General features: G+C 38.1%; 1 protein-coding gene across 1 annotated transcript; it reads left to right on the plus strand.

The window, feature by feature from the left end:
- Window positions 1–13,006: 13,006 nt before the first annotated feature.
- On the plus strand, window positions 13,007–17,797 carry LOC128856851 (monocarboxylate transporter 9). The gene is made up of 5 exons (XM_054092262.1): window positions 13,007–13,190; window positions 13,257–14,312; window positions 14,393–14,537; window positions 17,334–17,454; window positions 17,549–17,797. The coding sequence occupies exons 1-5, from the start codon at window positions 13,107–13,109 to the stop codon at window positions 17,760–17,762; spliced, it is 1,620 nt and encodes a 539-aa protein (XP_053948237.1). The 5' UTR covers window positions 13,007–13,106; the 3' UTR covers window positions 17,763–17,797.
- Window positions 17,798–18,259: the final 462 nt, after the last annotated feature.

Genomic DNA, 18,259 nt, shown 5'->3' on the forward strand with positions numbered 1-18,259 from the left:
AAAGTAATTTTTCTAACTAAATTTATGGCCTTTTTAATTGCTTACACTTCGAGTGCCGGGCCCTGTAGAGTAATATTTCCGAGTTGTATTTCGTCTATTAGCTCCAGTGTTGCACTAATGCCAGACTTGTGTCAGCTGTTGGACCTCATCTAGAAAAAATCGTTATATGCTATTGTGTGGAAGTGCGCTATTTCTCTGTCCATAGCTGTATATACAATATATAAAGGGTGGTTAAATTTTAAGGGCCGATGTTGAATGTAAATCAAGTCTTTTTTTGCATTTCATTTGACATTTTTCAATTCCAAACTATGTTAACTCAATTTGAACCATGGAAAGATACATAATCGAGCAACGCGTTGAAGTTATTCAGGCTTATTATGAAAACGGCCATTCAAATCAAAATGCATATCGCGCACTTCGTGAAGAAAATCATCTTCAGTGATGAGGCACATTTTCACCTCAGTGGATTCGTCAATAAGGCGAAAAACCAATGCACCTACAAAGAGTGACTGTTTGGTGCGGTTTATGGGTCGGCGGCATCATTGGGCCGTATTTTTTCCAAAAGGAGGTCGGTCAGGCAGTTACTGTGAATAGTGTTCGCTATTGTGGGATGATACCGAACTTTTTATGGCCCGAATTGGAAGATATGGATGTGGACGATATGTGGTTTCAACAGGACGGTGCCACTTGACACACAGCTAACGGAACAATGGCTATTTTGCGCTAAAAATTTGATGGCCGAATAATCTCACGTCGCGGCGATGTCAATTGGCCGCCAAGATCATGTGATTTGACACCGTTGGACTTCTTTTTTTGGGGTTATTTGAAAGAAAAGGTGTACGTCGATAAGCCAGCAACAATTCAAGAGCTAAAGGATGAGATAATTCGGCACAATAACGGCATAGAACCTCAATTATGGCTCAGTGTCATCGAAAATTTGGACCATCGGATGGAGGTGTGCCGCCGAGGCCGCGGCGGCCATTTGGCCGATATTTTGTTCCATACGTAATTGAGCCGTACCAATATTATCATAAGAAATGACAATAATTTCCTAAAAATCAACACCGGCCCTTGAAACTTAACCACCCCTTACAAAGTGGCGCAAAATTAGTCATTCAAATTTGTTTTTGAATAACAGTTTTATTTATTTATTTGTTTGTTTATTTATTTAAAAAACTATTTTCAGTGATGCAAATATTTATTTTGGCCTTTAAGCGCTTCAGTGCTTGTCTGTCACTGACGTACGATGCCATTTGCAAAAATAGTAAATATTTCGTTAGGGCGGTTTATTTTGCGCCACCTTCTGTATATTAAATATATATGTATGTAAATGTGCGCATATTACCATCCCCCCGCAACCAGCTGCATTCACTTTGTGCTAAGCTCTGCTTTTATTTATGTGGCTACAATAATTATTTACTTTCGGCAGCATTTGCGTAACAAGTAAATTCGACAATGCATTGTTTTTCTGCAATTTCAATTAAAACCGGTTCGTTTGCCACCAACACAAAAATTGTGAATAAAGTTTGGTGTAAAACTACGAATAGCAGCTATTTTGCTATCATTTGGCATGCCCCGATGTAATTAATTTTTATTTGACTGCAGTTGGTATTCATTCGCTTCTCATTGCACGCAATAGACAACAACTACAACAATGGCATCAATTTGGGCATTCAACATACGCACGGAGGCATTGCGAAGCGCCCAGGGAATGGAATTTGCCGTTTGCTACTTTCTAGCAAATAAGTGCGTATAGCTGTGTATGTATGTGTGTGGCATATCTGTATATGTGTGCGTGGTAATTGGAATTTCAGTGTAAAAGTTTTGCCAACAAACTGATGCGCTTGTTTGCACACACACACACACCCATACATACACAAACGAAGCAACGCACTTTGTGGCGCGATTACACAATGCGCTCAATGTTGGAAAAGCCTCTGGGGCTGAGTAATTTGGTGATAATCGGGAACTGATATGATATTTATGGCATTTCGAAATTCGCAAACTTTGCCAAATTCGAGGCTAATGTGCAGAGTTCAAACCGAGCGGGTATGCCTTTAATGAGGTTTGTCGATTCCATTACCATTTCTAATCTTTTAATAAGTTTTAGTAATTCTTATCCTTTGTTTTCCTCCTACCAAATCGTATTAGCCTTTAACTTGGGAGTGACTTTTTTCACGTATGCGTAGAGGTGGCAGTAAATGTTATACCATTTTCTGTTTTTCAATTAATAAGACGTTTTTGTCAATATTAAAATGATTACTTATTAAATTAAACGAGTCTAAATTCATGCCAATTACAGTATTCGGAAATGAACTTACAACTTTCTATATTTCTCTGAAAAATTGGTAGTTTATTTCAACAGCATTTCTTAAAAATAAAATATAAACAAATATTTCTATTAAATTAATGGTAACTTTTCACAGCCTAATAAACAAAAAAATTTTTTTTTCCTTGTTCACTCCTCTCGGGAGCATTGGGCCTTGACAAGACTCTTCCATCGTACACGGTTCTGCGCCGTTGTTTTTGCACCGTCCCATGAGTTGCTGGCATCTGCTAGTTCGCGCAGCATCGACCTTCTGCAAGTGTTTTTTGGTCGACCGCAACCTCTGCTCCCTTGCGGGTTCCAGCCCAGTGCCATTCTCGTGATACTATCTAGTGGTTTTCTCAACGTCTGACCTATCCATCGCCACTTTCTACGTTTGATTTGCCTAAGGATGATTTCCTCGTTCGTTAATCTCCACATAAACAAAAATGATTATTATTAAATTATTAAACAAATCATCAAATGAACTCAAAAAAATTCTCCAAGAACATAATGACAATCAACTGAAGAAGTACCTTAGCAGCCTCGAAACAACTACAGCTACCAACTATTCCCCATGGAAAGCAACTAAAAACTGACTAAAACAACCATACACAGGCCTCCAATAAAAACAAATTCCAACACATGGGCTAGAACAAGCAAAGAAAAGGCTGAAACATTAGCTGACCACTTTAAAACAATATTTACAAATAGCATGGATAATAAAGACATTGAGCTGCCGAACACAATTGAGAATGCAGACCACACAATACAAAACACGACAAAAGAAGAAATCAAATATTATATAAAGAAACTTAAAGACAAAAAGACACCGGGAATGACCAAATAAATGGAAAAATACTAAAGGAGCTACCCGATACTATAATAAAATACATACGAGACCTCTTCAACGGAATAATTAGGTTACAATACTTCCCAAAAGCATGGAAAGTAACTATAACTTGTGCATAGCGATCCCCAAGCCAAACAAGAACGCCACTGTTGCTAGCTCGTACAGACCAATTAGCTTGCTGCCCATCCTCTCTAAATTGTTTGAGAAATTACTGCTTCACAGAATTGACCCGATTCTAAAACAAAAGGACGCTATCCCCTCACATAAGTTCGGTTTCCGAAAACAACATTCAACTGTGCAACAGATTCACAGAGTAGTAAACAAAATTACAGACGACTTCGATAAGAAGAAATATTGCATAGCCGTGTATTTGGACACCGCGAAAGCTTTTGACAGAGTATGACACAAAGGACTTCTATATAAGCTAAAAACATATTTAATATCCTTAAAAGTTACATGGCTGATAGACACTTCTTCATAAAATATGACGATGAGTGCTCTGTTATCTTGACGGCGTCTGCTGGAGTACCTCAAGGAAGCGTACTGGGCCCCATACTATACTTAGTATACACAGCAGATATACCAACGCCAACTACTCGAGGATCACTGATAGCTACATTTGCAGACGACACAGTTTTAATGTCAGCTAACCACAATGAAGAAGCAGCAACAAAAACACTGCAAGATACGCTAACAGCTACAACACATTGGTTTGAAAAATGGGGCATTGAGGTCAATAAAGACAAAACACAACATGTAATATACGCGAAGAAAAAATCTGCAAGATATCCAATCCAAATTAACGGGGAAGACATAAAAATACATTCAAGTGCAAAATACTTAGGCATAACGATTGACTCAAAACTCACATGGAAAAAACACATACTGAACAAGAGAAACGAAATGAAAAACAAATTCCGACAACTCTACAGGCTACTAGGAAAACAATCAACCCTAAGCTCTCTTAATAAACAAATGATATACAAATCAATAATCAGACCGACATGACCTACGGACTAGAAATTTGGGGGACTGCCAGTAAATCAAACCTACAAATCATTCAAAGAAGTCAATCTAAGATGCTAAGGACAATCACAAATGCATAATTGGTACATAAAAAATGACGACATTCACCGCGACCTCGGCATAGACACTGTCACTGAAGCAGTAAAAAGGAGCAGCAGTAAGCACATCTTGCGACTATTAGAGCACAAAAACCATGAGATGAGACTAATACCGGAAATGGAACTTAAACCAAGAGGACTAAAGCGCAAAACACCCACAGATCTTGCTCGTACTGAAATATTAAATAAAATATAATAATATAATTAGAAAACTATGTATTAGTAAAATTGTAACTAAATACCACCGAAGACAATAATGTTCTCTTTCAAGGGGAAGGGACATTTTAATTCCAAACCCTAACACCAATTACTTATTGTTAATATTAACAGATCGTAATTTATAATAAGAAAAAAACAAAACAAAAAAAACAAAAAAAAAAAGCAGACATCGTGAAATCTTTTATATTTTAGAAAATAAGAATGAGTATTTTGGTTAAATTTTAACCCTCCCTTGAGCACCCGGGTTGGCCAGACTGGCGTTTTCGACTTTGGACGTAAATTTCACATATTTTTATTACAGCTAATGACTTCAGCTTTCTAAAACTTAATTTTCTATCGATTTATGGATATAACCTTTTAAAAAAGATCCTCGAACAGAACGAAAAGGCCCGGGTGTCTAACCAAAGGTTTTAAAAAGGTGTTCAACGGAGGATTAATACCTTGAACAAAAATTTGCTGGAATATATTCAAAAAATTCGAAAATTAAATTTATTACTCACAAGTGATATTATCACTCTCATGTCGTCGTTTTTTGTCCCGATGAAACAAAAGAAAATCGCAGGCAGCCATACAAGGTGAACTCGATGGCTGTTGGATGACATCACTCAAAAAATTTTCATCTCCGAATTTGTCATTAAAACACAAGCAAATTAAGTAACGAACAGCATTTTTAATATCCATCTTCATGATAGTCTTCCCGTAACTTCTTCTTCTTCTTAATTGACGCGATAACCGCTTACGCGATTTCGGCCGAGTTTAACAAAGCGCGCCAGTCGTTTCTTTCTCGTGCTAATCGACTATTCGTTTGAAGGCAGGAGGTACTTCTTTTTCTTTTGTCCTCGATCACCACCAGACCCATTCGCTTTGCCTCTTTATTCGGTTTGGAAAAGGCAGAACTAACAGCGCGGTTGTTAAGGCCGATGATGTCAATATCCTCGCATAACTAATGATTCCAATTTCCGCCCACGATTGAAAGAACTCTTGGTAAGCCTCCGAAATGAACCCGTTCTAAGGGTATGGTATTATACTTGTTATTCGCTATTGGCATTTCTTAAAATAAGCACTTGGAAGTTTGCTTTGCTGAGTTTTCGCCTTCTGCACCGATTAGCAAGCCCAACGAATGAAAACAGCCTCTCTACAGGTGCAGATGACGAAATGGGGCATTTTATTTTAGAAAAACCTTTTCAATACCCTGATGTTTATTTTTGTTTTCTTCTTCTGCTTGCGTTGTTGCTGTTTATAAAGGGGCTTTTACAAATCACAATTTATTGTAAAGGACAGAGAGGCAGGCAATAACAGCATCCCAAGCGTCATGTGGAATCAAGAAACACTTCTCAAATCTTTTTGAACAACCCAGTCAATAAGTTCTGAGGTTTGCTAAGAAACACACAATATTATGGCTTGAAATACACTTTATCAATCAGTATAGTATCCCTGAATATCAATACATCTTCTCCAACGAGATTCCAATTTATGAATTCCATACCTGAAGTGAGAATCTGTAAGGGTTACAAAATTCGCTCCCACAGCTGTTATGAACTCATCATTTCATGAAAAATGCTTTCCATGCAGATGAAAGGCGCTAAGGGATACGCCAGCAATTCATGGATTTTAGCCATTATCAAAACGTTCTTGTGACACGGTGCATTGACTTGATGAAAAGGATTTTTTTTCTTTTGCAAACTGTGTCTTTTTTCACGGATTTTTTCCTTCAGCTGGTCGAAAAGGTTACAATAATATTCAGAATTTATTATTTTACTAGTTTGCAAAAACCACAAATGCATCCTTACGCATCCCAAAACACTGATGCTGACATCTTCTTGGCCGATTTGATTGGTTTCTGGAAACCAACTCGTTTCGGAGCCGAGGAATCAGGTCCACACTGCTCCTTAGCCTCTTGTTTTCATTAAGAATCACGGCGATAGACGCAAGTCTCATTCATACTGATGAATTGACGCACAATATCCACTTTATCTTTTCGAAAACGCTCTAAGTGTTTCTGAGAAAGTCGCATTCGAGTGTGTTTGTCCATTGTTAGTGAATGGGACAACTGCTTTCTGAAACCCAATACTTCAGTAAAAGTATTGCTTACACAGCCCAGTGAGATGGCTAGGGCTTCTACTAAATCTCTTTCACCCACTCAACGATCTTCCAATACGAATTGAAAATCTTTAATTGGTAATAAATACGTATATCTGATATACAAAGTCCGGCACTCGAAGAGAAACCAACTTCAGATCGCTCGCGTAGCTGATGCACGGGCATCAACTGACTGTAAGTTGGCAACAAGCGCGCTGAAACAGTTTCCCGAGAGTAAACGCGAAAAAAGAAAATCAGTAATGGATTTCAAGCGGAATAGGTAGGTAGGTAGGTGAAATGGTTGAAGTGCCGGTCTAGCACTCCTCAAGTAGCACTAAAGCGCTGTTTTGATATCATTATGGCACACTGTCCCAAGCTGTCGAAGAAAGGGGCGCCCAGTGACTTAGTCCTCAAGCTGCCAAACCCAGACATTTACAGAGAAAATGCTCTACAGTTTCCTTCTCTGAAAAGTCCCCACTGCTTCTGTAATAGGGGTTAAATGGTAGTCCTAGCTTTACCGCGTGTGTGCCAATCGTCCAATGACCGGTAAGCACAGCTACGAGTTTGGAAATTGAATGGCAAGGAGTCCAAAGGACTTTCTGAGTCCTTCGTATATCGTATTGGGGCCAAAGAGTTTTCGAAATATGTAGCACATCAAGAAATGGAGCTCCATCTTTTATGCGCTTTCCTGAGAAATAATTTGTGCAGTTCCCCTTTAACAACTGTTAAGGGGATGCCGATGACCAGCTAGGAGGTCTCTGAGGCCAATTCAGTCTCCTTCCTGGCAAGCTCATCAGCAATTTCATTTCCCTCTATGTTCCTATGCCCTGGAACCCAGATCAGAGAAATGTTACCTGCACATCCAAGAGATTTGATCTCCTCTTTACAGGAGTTTATTAATTTGGTTCTGCACCATGGTGTCGTCAGACCCTTAATCGCAGCTTGACTAACGGAGAAAATGTTAATATCTCCCTCGCTCCCTCGTTCCCTAAGCATGGATCGCAAAGATTTCTGCTTGAAAAACACTAGCAGTGTTGGGCAATTTAAAGGAGATAGATAAATTGGCTGATTTAGAGAAAACCCCTGCTCCGACTCGCGATTTCATCTTGGAACCGTCTGTGAAGACAGAGGTGCAAATTCGGTGAAGATTTTTCCCTCGACCCAATTCTGCCTATTTGGAACGGAATAGTGCGATTGCACTAAATCCCAACCAGCGATTCTATGTGAGCTCGAGCACCTTGAAGTAAATAAAGTTTTTGTTTATTGCACCATTACTCGTTTCAATGATACTGGTAGTATCGCGAAACGTTATAGAGGTGGTCATCGAAAGACTGCGACGTCCCGTGTAATGGTTCAAAAAGTGAAGAAGCAACTTGAGCGAAATCCCCGACGAATTGCCAATCAAATGGCGAAAGAACTGAAAATATCCACCGCGTACTGAAAAATGATCCCAAAGTCAAGCCTTACAAGATCCTAAATGCGTCACAAAGTTTAAAGGTCAATTCTTCTGAGACGTGACGAATTGACGGTATGCAACAGCGACCGAGCCAATAATCCTGCTATTTCTACTGCTACTAATGGAACATTTAGGTCTCGAGGATTATTTTCGTTGGTTATGTACCACGGCGCTCCACTAACCATTCTTAATATTTTAGATTACATTCGTTGTAAATATAATTGCAATATTGCATTACCCCACAGTTGTGACGCATACGCCCAGATTGGCTTGATGATTATATTGTGATGAAGGCTAGGCCCGGAATGAGAATTGATTAGCCAATGAAGATCTTTCGTTTTTAGCTTCATCTGTCCACTTTTGGTCACAATGTGCATTTCCCATGTCAGGGGCCGGTCCATACGAACACAAAGGTATGTAACTTCTTTAGAGTGAGGTATGATTGAGGAGTTTAGTTATACACAGGAGCTATCGCTTCTATTTAGCGTAAAAGTCAAATGCTTACACTTTGGCTCATTCACTTTGATGCGCCAGTGTGCCAACCACTTTACTATGTATTTCAAATGACTGTTGAGTTCACCCGACGCTCTTATTGGACACTCGGACCGACAAAGGATTGCAGTGTCGTCAGCAGACGTGGATGTAAATATTAGCGGGTTTGTTGGAAGGTCAGCCGTGTATAGGTATTACATATAAAAGCGGACCCAGTACACTGTCTTGTGGTACGCCGGCTTTAATATCGACTTCATCAGTTAGGTAGCTTTTATATCTTACCATAAACATCCGATTTGTAAGATAACATTCTAATATTTTGTGTGAGCATTGTGGAAGTGTGCGTTGGATTTTGTAGACAATCCCCTAGTGTCATACTCTGTCGAACGCTTGAGCTACATTTAGAAATATGGCTGAGCAATATTCCCGTCGTTCAAAAAGTATTCCTGCTGCACTTGCTCAATTGTGCCATCTTTCTCACGAAAACCGAACTGATGAGCTGGTGCAATGTTCTTTTGCTGCAGATGCAGCATCAGTTTTCCAATTATATTACCAATATATTTTCTAGAATTTTTTGCAGTAATCAGTAAAATTTTACATGCAATGCAAACTAAATTCCAGTATCAGCAAAAAACTGTTATATTTACTTAATTTTTACTGCTACTGCAAAGTGCTCATCTATGTCAAGTGCATAGGTCTCACCTCTAGTGACAACTAGATTCATCCAACCACTGATGTAGCTCTGAATGCCGGACAAGTTACTTTCTTGCCATCCACTTTAAGTTTCGACTTGGACAAAAGGAAAGTTCGCGCTTTCCAGACATACGCTGCCGATTCCCGAGTTATAGCTAAATTATCGGAACTTAATTGCCACACCTCGTAAGTGTATATCTCCTATTTAAATAAAGTAGGAGTTCTTCATACAAAGAAATTTTTCAATAAATAAAAAAAATCACTCAAAACGAAAATTTCTTGTGCATATCTTCTGAAAAAATATATGATCGTGTTTGCTTGTGCTCGTCATAACCATTTAAAAGTTAACCAGAGTAACTGAGCGAAAAGTTATTATTACAAAATTTGCGGCAGTGATAAATGTAGAGACTCAAGATAAGTATGTTGGCAATGGAATAGGGGCTCGTCCAATGAATGCGTGCATCGACTTTTATGACCAAACTTCTTTATCTGATTTATAAAGCTAATTTATGAAATGAATTGCGCTCGTAACGTTAATGTTCACTAACAACTCCAAATGGGGTTACACTTGGTACCACGAAATAAAAATATAGCTACTTACAAATATTTATGGTACTAAAGTAGGGCATTTGCGAGCACTTTTATATGTGCAGCGAAAAAAGTAAAAAAAAAATAAATAAATAATTGGCGCCTACACTTCTGTTAGGTGTTTGGTCAATCTCCTCCTCCTATTTGTGGGGTGCGTCTTGATGTTGTTCCACATATGGCGGGACTTATAGTTTCAAGTCGACTCCGACAAATAATTTTTTATGAAAAGTTTTCTCATGGCAAAAATACACTCGGAGGTTTGCCATTGCCTGCCAATGGGTGAGCACTATTAGAAAAAAGTTTTCCTATGATTTTGCTGTTTCATGCACGGAGATTCGAACCTATGCACTTCCGAATGGTAGTCACGCATCACGCATTTAAAGCTTCCACTTTATTACTATGTTTTTCAATAAACTATTTGGCTCGATAAGACCGGCTATTTGCCATAATTTTTTTTGTTATGTGGGTAGATATGAATGTATGAAAAAAAAATTTCAAATAAAAATAAACAAATATTAAAAAAAAATAATAAAAAAACATATATAATTTAATTGAAACAATTTTTTTATATGTATATTATATTATCTAAAAAACTCTATAAAATTTTTTATTTAATTTAAACACAGTATTTTTTAACAGAAGTGTATGTATTGTCATAACCCTCCCCAAGGATAATCTGACGTTGCTCACGGACATCCTCACTGGCCACTGCAGACTACCAAGGCATCTGCACATGATCGGGATTTGGTCTACGGACTCTTGCCGCTTCTGCGACCAATCCCAGGAGACTCCAATGCAACTTCTCCTGGAATGCAGCGCTATAGCGCGGGGAAGGTTGAGACATCTTGGCTTTCAGCCAGAAGAAAGGCACATACCCTCAATCCAACCCAGCTCTGTCCTGAGTTTAATAAGGGAACTGAGGTACTGTGATAGGTAGTGGACACAAAAGACTATAAGGTCGAAATGCGAACCTCATTCATACATCTATCTATCTAAGTATTGTCTAAGAAAATAAAAGGTTATTTAATTTAAAAACATTTTTTTGAAGGTGTAAATGGTTAAAAAAAAATTTAAAAAATGTGCTGAAAAAAAAATTTAAAAAATTGTGATATAATTTAAAATAATTTTTAAAATGTATATGCATTGTCTAAAAAAATAATAATAGGTTCAATTCCACAGGCCGATGTTGAATGTGAAGCACACCTAAACGTCAAGCTTTTTTCTGCATTTCATTTGACATTTTTCAATTCCAGACTAATTCAATTTAAACCACGGAAAGATACACAATCAAGCAACACGTTAAAGTTATTCAGGCTTATTATGAAAACGGGCGTTCAAATCAAAATGCATATCGCGCACTTCGAGAAGAAAATCATCTTCAGTGATGAGGCACATTTTCACCTCAGTGGATTCGTCAATAAGCAGAATTGCCGCATTTGGGCGAATGATAATTCAAGAGTGATTGCTGAAAAACCAATGCGCTCACAAAGAGTGACTGTTTGGTGCGGTTTATGGGCCGGCGGCATCATTGGGCCGTATTTTTTCCAAAAGGAGGCCAGTCACGCAGTTACTGTGAATAGTGTTCGCTATCGTGAGATGGGAATGAACTTTTTATGGCCCGAATTAGAAGATATGGATGTGGACGATATGTGGTTTCAAGATGACGGTGCCACTTGTCACACAGCTAGCGAAATAATGGCTCTTTTGCGCGAAAAAATTGATGGCGGAATTGGTCGCCAAGATCATGTGATTTGACACCGTTGGACTTCTTTTTTAGGGGTTATTTGAAAGAAAAGGTGTACGGCCTCAATTATGCCTCAGCGTCATCGAAAACTTGAACCATCGGATGGAGGTGTGTCGACGAGGCCGCGGGGGCCATTTGGGCGATATTTTGTTCCATACGTAATTGCGCCATACCAATTACCATAATTTCCTAAAAAAATTGTATTTTATTCAAAATCAACACCGGCTCCTGAAACTTAACCACCCTTTATTGAACTTTTTTTGTAACTTAATTAAAATTTTTTTCTTTCAAATGTGTATATTGTCTAAAACAGATTAAAAAATTTATTTTAATAGAAAAGTTTTAAAAGTGTATTTAGTCTAAAAAAATTAAAAAAATGTATTTGAATTAAAATTTATTTTAAGTGCATATTGTAGTGCATATTTTTTAAACAATTTAATTTAATCTAAAAAAAAATTTAAGTTTCTGTAGTCTACAAAAAATTAAAAAAAAACTATTTTAATTATTTGTTTTTTTCGTTACTAGCATATTTTCTAAAAAAATTAAACGAAAACATTATTTAATATAAAAAAGAAAAAAATATATATTATTATTATTTATTTAAATTTTTTTTAAGTGTATATTGTCTAAAAAATTGTAAAAAAAAATAATATTTAATAAAAAGAAATTTCAAAAGTGTAAAATGTTGCCTAAAAAATACAACCTAATACATTTTTTAATATGTTGCCTAAGCAAACTTTAAACAAAACATGTAAGTTAAAAAAATTTGTTTAAGTTCATATTGTCTAACAACATGAAAAAACTGAAATTTAATTAAAATTTTTTTAAACGTACATTGTCCAAAAAACATAATTTATTTAACTAAAAATCTATTTTATTTAATTAAATAAATTTTTTTAAGTGTATATTATATCAACATCGACTATATACACAACATGGACTATAAAACCACATACTCAATTTTTTTTCCTATATTTATTAAATGTTTAAAAGGTTTAAAATTTTGGTGAAAATTTATTGAATTTTGTAAGATTTTACAATATAATAAAACTAAAAAATACTATTCTATACCATTTTTGTTATTATAAACTGTATTTTTATAAAAAAAAAACAGTATATGATGCAAAAAGGAAAAATTAATTAAATAGTCTAAAATTTGCAATAGGTATATCGCGCTGCTATTATTGTTAGCGCAGGTGTCTGTGCTTCTCATGGACACGAAGCAAATGCAAATTTACCGGCACTTGATTTACAATTTTGTTTGCCAACGGGTGAAGTAGCCGCCGTATAACTTACAGGTTCATTATAATCCTGGGTAATTAAATTAAAAAAGCGGCTTCTGCATTAACCAAACTAACGGACAGGTGCATTTAAATCATAAAAAGCGGAAAACCTCTTTCCGCCACGCATTTGACGAGCAACATTTGCTATCTTATCACTTGACTAACTGCTGTTCTTCTGATTAAAATAAGCTGAACGATGCTGAAGACGTGATGCTGAGAATACCACTGGAAATCAGTCAAATCTTAGAAGTTTAAGTGAAAGGTTTCAAAATGACACAAAAGGCACAGATTCAACAGAAAGCACCGGATGGAGGCTGGGGCGTTTTAGTGTGCATTGGCATGGCGCTGCCATTTGTGAGTTATTCTTCTATTACAGAATTTTTAAACATTCACTCAACTGGCGGCAATAACCTTCCACAGATCAGTGGCTTGGCGGCACTGCCTTCATTTGGTTTGATATTTGGTGACTTCCTAAAAAGTATTGGAGCCGAAACAAGCGCTGTGGCCTTTATAACCAGCGCCTTCTTTTGTGCGTTCAGTTTTGCTGGACTTTTCTCTGGCTCGCTATTTAGGCGCGTCGGACTACGCGCCGTAGGTTTGCTGGGAGGCTTCTTGTACTTTTTCGGTTCGTTGCTGCAGGTATTCACACGCTCCACACTGGATCTGTTGTTCGCTTTCAGCGTCATTCAAGGCATTGGTTTCGGCCTGATTGTGCCCACCTCATATACGACTTTCAATAATTATTTCGTCAAGAAGCGGGTTATGTGGATGAGTTTTGCGCAGTCGCTCATCGGCTTGGGCACCATGTTCTATCCGGTAGGCATGCAAAAGCTAATGGACCTATATGGATTTCGTGGTTGTCTACTGGTGCTGGCTGCTATCAATTCGCACGCAATTCTGGGCATGTTGCTGATGCAGCCGGTGGAGTGGCATATGCGCAACTCACACGTCCCAGGGGATCAGCAAATGAGTGCAATACCACCAAGCGAAAAGGGAATAGAGGCTGCAAATGCGCAAGCAACTACTGTAACAGCAATAAATAATAACGAGACAATAGTTAAATTTGCCTGTGGAAGCGCTTTGGAAGCAGCAGAGCTCAATCATTTATCGCCTCTTGTATGCAAGTACAGCAGAGAAGGTTCACAAAGCCACTCAAGCGAAGATTTGAAAATGCACTCAAGTCGCTCGTCAAGCATCACAAGTCTGGGCAATTGGACTGGACCGGTGGTCGTGCGCGATGCTTCGCCGGAAATGACGCGCGTGCACTCAACGCTGGTGATCAACACAGAAACAGAAGCAGCCGAAAGTCAGCGGGGACGTAGTTATTGTCAAGTTCTAGTTGACTTCTTGGACCTAACTTTGTTGAAGCAGCCAATTTATGTTAACATTGTGCTGGGTATTTCTTTTGCGCTCTATTCGGATATTGCATTCTTCACATTACAGCCACTTTATTTGTTTGAGTTGGGCTTCACAAAGGTGATTTCGATTAGTCCATCTTTGGGCACCTTCTTTTCCTCGATTGTAAATGAAAAAAATATTTATTTTTATATTTTCAGCCAGATACCGCAAGTATTATAGCCATTGGCGCTGCAGCAGACTTGATTTCGCGCATAGTTCTGGCATTTTCTGCTGTTTTCATTCAAATGCCTTCGCGTCATATCTACCTGGCCGGTTCCTTCTTTACAGTGATTGCCCGCTTTGGTAAGTAAAGGGTTTTCCGACAAGAACTTTTCTTTTCGAAACAAAATCGAACAAAGAGCTCAGATGGCGGTTATTCAAATATTTAGAGTGACAATTATAAATGAAAAATGTTGATCGAACAGATGACGGCTAAATTATGGGCCTATTTCGTTAATCACGTCACGGACTATGAGTTTTAAGGCAGCCTTTAGCTTTAATATACTTACTTACTTCCTTAATTGGTCGTAACAGCCCGTTACCGAGTTACAGCCTGCCGAATAACGTCTCGTCTCGTCAGATATCACTGTTTTCCGCACAGCAGGTTATTTTCAATTTGGTCCTTCCACCGAACACGAAGACGTCCTCTTCGTCGTCGATCGCCAATTACCGTTCCCAACACCTTCTTCACTGAAGCAGTTTTTCCATGCGGACGAAATGACAAAACCATCCTAGTTGCTGCAGGGTGACTTGTATGACTATGTCAATATCTCTAAAAAGTTTCTACGGCTCGTGGTTCATTTCAATGAGGTAGCCCACATCTATGCGTGCACGGCCAAAAGCCTTACGAAGCACTTTTCTCTCGAAAACTCCCAGAGCAGCGGGTCCATCTGATTGTTTGACTGTCCAGGCTTCAGCGTCATAGAGAAGCACCGGGATGATGAGCGTCTTGTAGGGCGCACTTGGCCTAAAGCAGCACCTGTTGGCAAGAGTTATCCTTTTCTTAATTTCAAGGCTAACATCGTTGTTGCTGGTAATAGCGGAAACAAGATAATAGAAGTCCTAGACCACACCGAATTTATAGTTGTTAACTTCGATCTGTGGTTCAAAACGTCGCGACTCCCTGCACGATACCAGCATATACTTGGTTTTGCGCTCGTTTACCGTCAGACCCAATCGTGCGGACTTCTTTTCAATAGCCGTAAAAGCGGTAGCGACATCCTGCTTAGTATGACCGATGATGACGATGTCATCAGCATACGCAAGAAGCTGGATACTTTTATAGAAAAAAGTTCCGTTTCGTTTTACACCCGCCCTGCAAATCACACTCTCCATAGCAAAGATGAAGATATTGCATGACAATGGATCACCTTGGATGAAACCTCGAACGGTATCAAAAGGTTCGGAGAGGTCCTTTCCTATCTTGGCAGAGCTTTATGCGCTTAGAAGGGATACCGAACTCAGACATTATGCGATATAGTTGGTCGCGAATCGGGGTATTTAAGGCTACCGTGTAGTCGACGAATAGGTGGTGTGTGTTGACTTAGTCCTTATGGGGTTTCTTCAGTATCTTTAATACAGCCCCACAAAAAAATAATCCAATTGTGTTGAATCGCTTGATATATGTACTGGGTGTTTTTTTTTAGCTGCTTGAGAACTATCGATCTCGACAACTATGGTTTGACAGCTGAGAATGACAAACATGTTTTGACATTTTTATTCGGTGACGCTTCCAAATTGTGGTAATTAAATTTGAAAAAAAAAAATTACAATAGGACTAGCGGCATCATCGATTCGGTCTTTCGAAATGAGAAAGGACCTGCCATTACGGTTGATGACAAGCGATATCGAGCCATGCTGACTGAATTTGTTTCTAAAAGTTAATCAGCCAAACATCGACGACGTTTGGTTCCGACAAAACAACGCATCTTGCGATACAGCGCGTTTAACAATCAATTTGTTCCAATATTCAAGCCACCATTACCTCTCCAGATTCATTGCAAAAGGTAAAGGCTTTTCAACAATCATTCTCGGATTTTCAGATCCCAAAATTAGGCGATTTTACTTTTTGGTCTATACAGGAATATGCAAATAAGCTTTAAAATGAATTTTATTAAGCAAATACAGATTCAATAGATTTTGAGCCCGCACAAATAGACAAAGACAAAACACGTCGAAGACAGCATACGAATAGACTCTAAGGACATGCGATTTATTAATAAGCAGCGAAAGCGATAGGTCGTAATGGGATCAACGAATTATATCGAACGCAAAGGAAAGCGCACAAAAGCTATCTAAACAGACTAAATGAAATTACCTCCAAAGAAATATAGCATATTCTAGCCTGGACCAAACTAGGGACGAGTACAAAAGTTTGAGATTATAGGGATGAGAAAACAAAGAACTGTTTCGATAAATAAAGGCCAGTGATGAAGTGATGAAATTCAGCTCGAAATAAAAATAGACACTCAGGTCCTTTAATTCACTCAACTAAAGTGACATTTACTAATGTTGAGGAACAAACGACGATTACGCACACACCAACTATACTAATCAGATATTCAACTCACGCTGGATAACGGAAAACCCCCTACATTCAGCCTTAACCCACTTAACATACCACACTCGATTGCACATAGTTTTTAACGTTGTTTTTATAATTGACGTACTCACGAAACTTTGTTGATGTATTGAGAAAGCAACAAATATAAGCAGGTATGTTTGTATCTCTCTGAGATTAATGCATTGATTTACAATGACACAGCGCTTATCAGCATCATACTCATACAATCACACTCGTCGTACTCGTATGTGAAACTTGGCAGAGAATGACGCTTCCCTTATTTATATTTAGTTGTTACACGAAACACAACTAAAACTATGGTGCGCTGAACTCTTTATTTAAGAGATGCGAACTTTTATCGCAATATATTTCAATATTTACAAAAGCGCAGATAAGCAAATGTGATATATGGCACTATAACGGGGCAAAGTGGGTGAGAGCGCATACGTAGTTATTTGTGTTTGGCAATTGAATGTGTTATAATGATGCTTTTGTTTTTGTTTTTGTTTTGAGTTTTTTTTTTATTTTTATTTTAGCTTTTCTGAACGTTTTCAACTTTAGTGACATGGCTTGCACCACAGCTGTGATGGGTTTCTTGCGCACCTGGATTCATGTGCCATTGCCACTCGTCTTTGCTGAATATTTGCCAAAGGAGAGGTGAGACTGGCGAAGTGATGAAGAAGTGTAGATGGAATAAGTTTCGCTGATTTGTAATATTTATGGACATATGTATATGTATATGTATTTGCAGGTTCGCCACTGGCTATGGTTTGTTCATGTTTCTGCAGGGCAATATAATGTTTGTCATTGGGCCGCTGGTTGGATATTTGCGCGACCGTACACGGGATTACATACTGACATTTCACTGCCTAAACTTTTTTATGGCACTTTGTGCGGTACCCTGGCTTCTAGAGATAGTCTTTGTAAAGTTTCGAATGAAAAAGTCTCTTGCCAGTGTGAAATAAATAGTAATGCAAAAAAAGCATACTGTTTTTTTTTTTACAAAATGTGAAATTTAAATTTAAGTATTTATGTATCATAAAGCGAATATGGAGCGCAGCCGCCGCCCATACGGGCATTTGAATGATCTGAACGGCCAAAATTATCTATGGTTTTTGACGTATTCTAAAGAATGTGTCAAATAACTTGCTTTTTGAATAAAAAGAAGTTTAAGTAACAAAATAACAAAAGGTATGTAGCAATTTGTACATGGTCCGGCACTCGAAGTGTAACCACTTAAAAAGGCCATAAATTTAGTTTGGAAAATTATTTTTATACAATTCAAAGTAAAAAATGTGTGAAAATAATACAAAATTAAGAATCTATTTACTTTTGCCCGATATGACCACCTTCTGCCTTGAGACGGCCCAGAAAAGAATTGCAAGCTGCCCAAATGTGACTTGCAGGTATTTTGGCCCACTCGCGGACAATGGCTTTCGTGGAAACGTCTATGGTCTTCAAA

This window comes from Anastrepha ludens, chromosome 2, assembly GCF_028408465.1.
Source record: "Anastrepha ludens isolate Willacy chromosome 2, idAnaLude1.1, whole genome shotgun sequence".
Classification (NCBI taxonomy): Eukaryota; Metazoa; Arthropoda; class Insecta; order Diptera; family Tephritidae; genus Anastrepha; species Anastrepha ludens.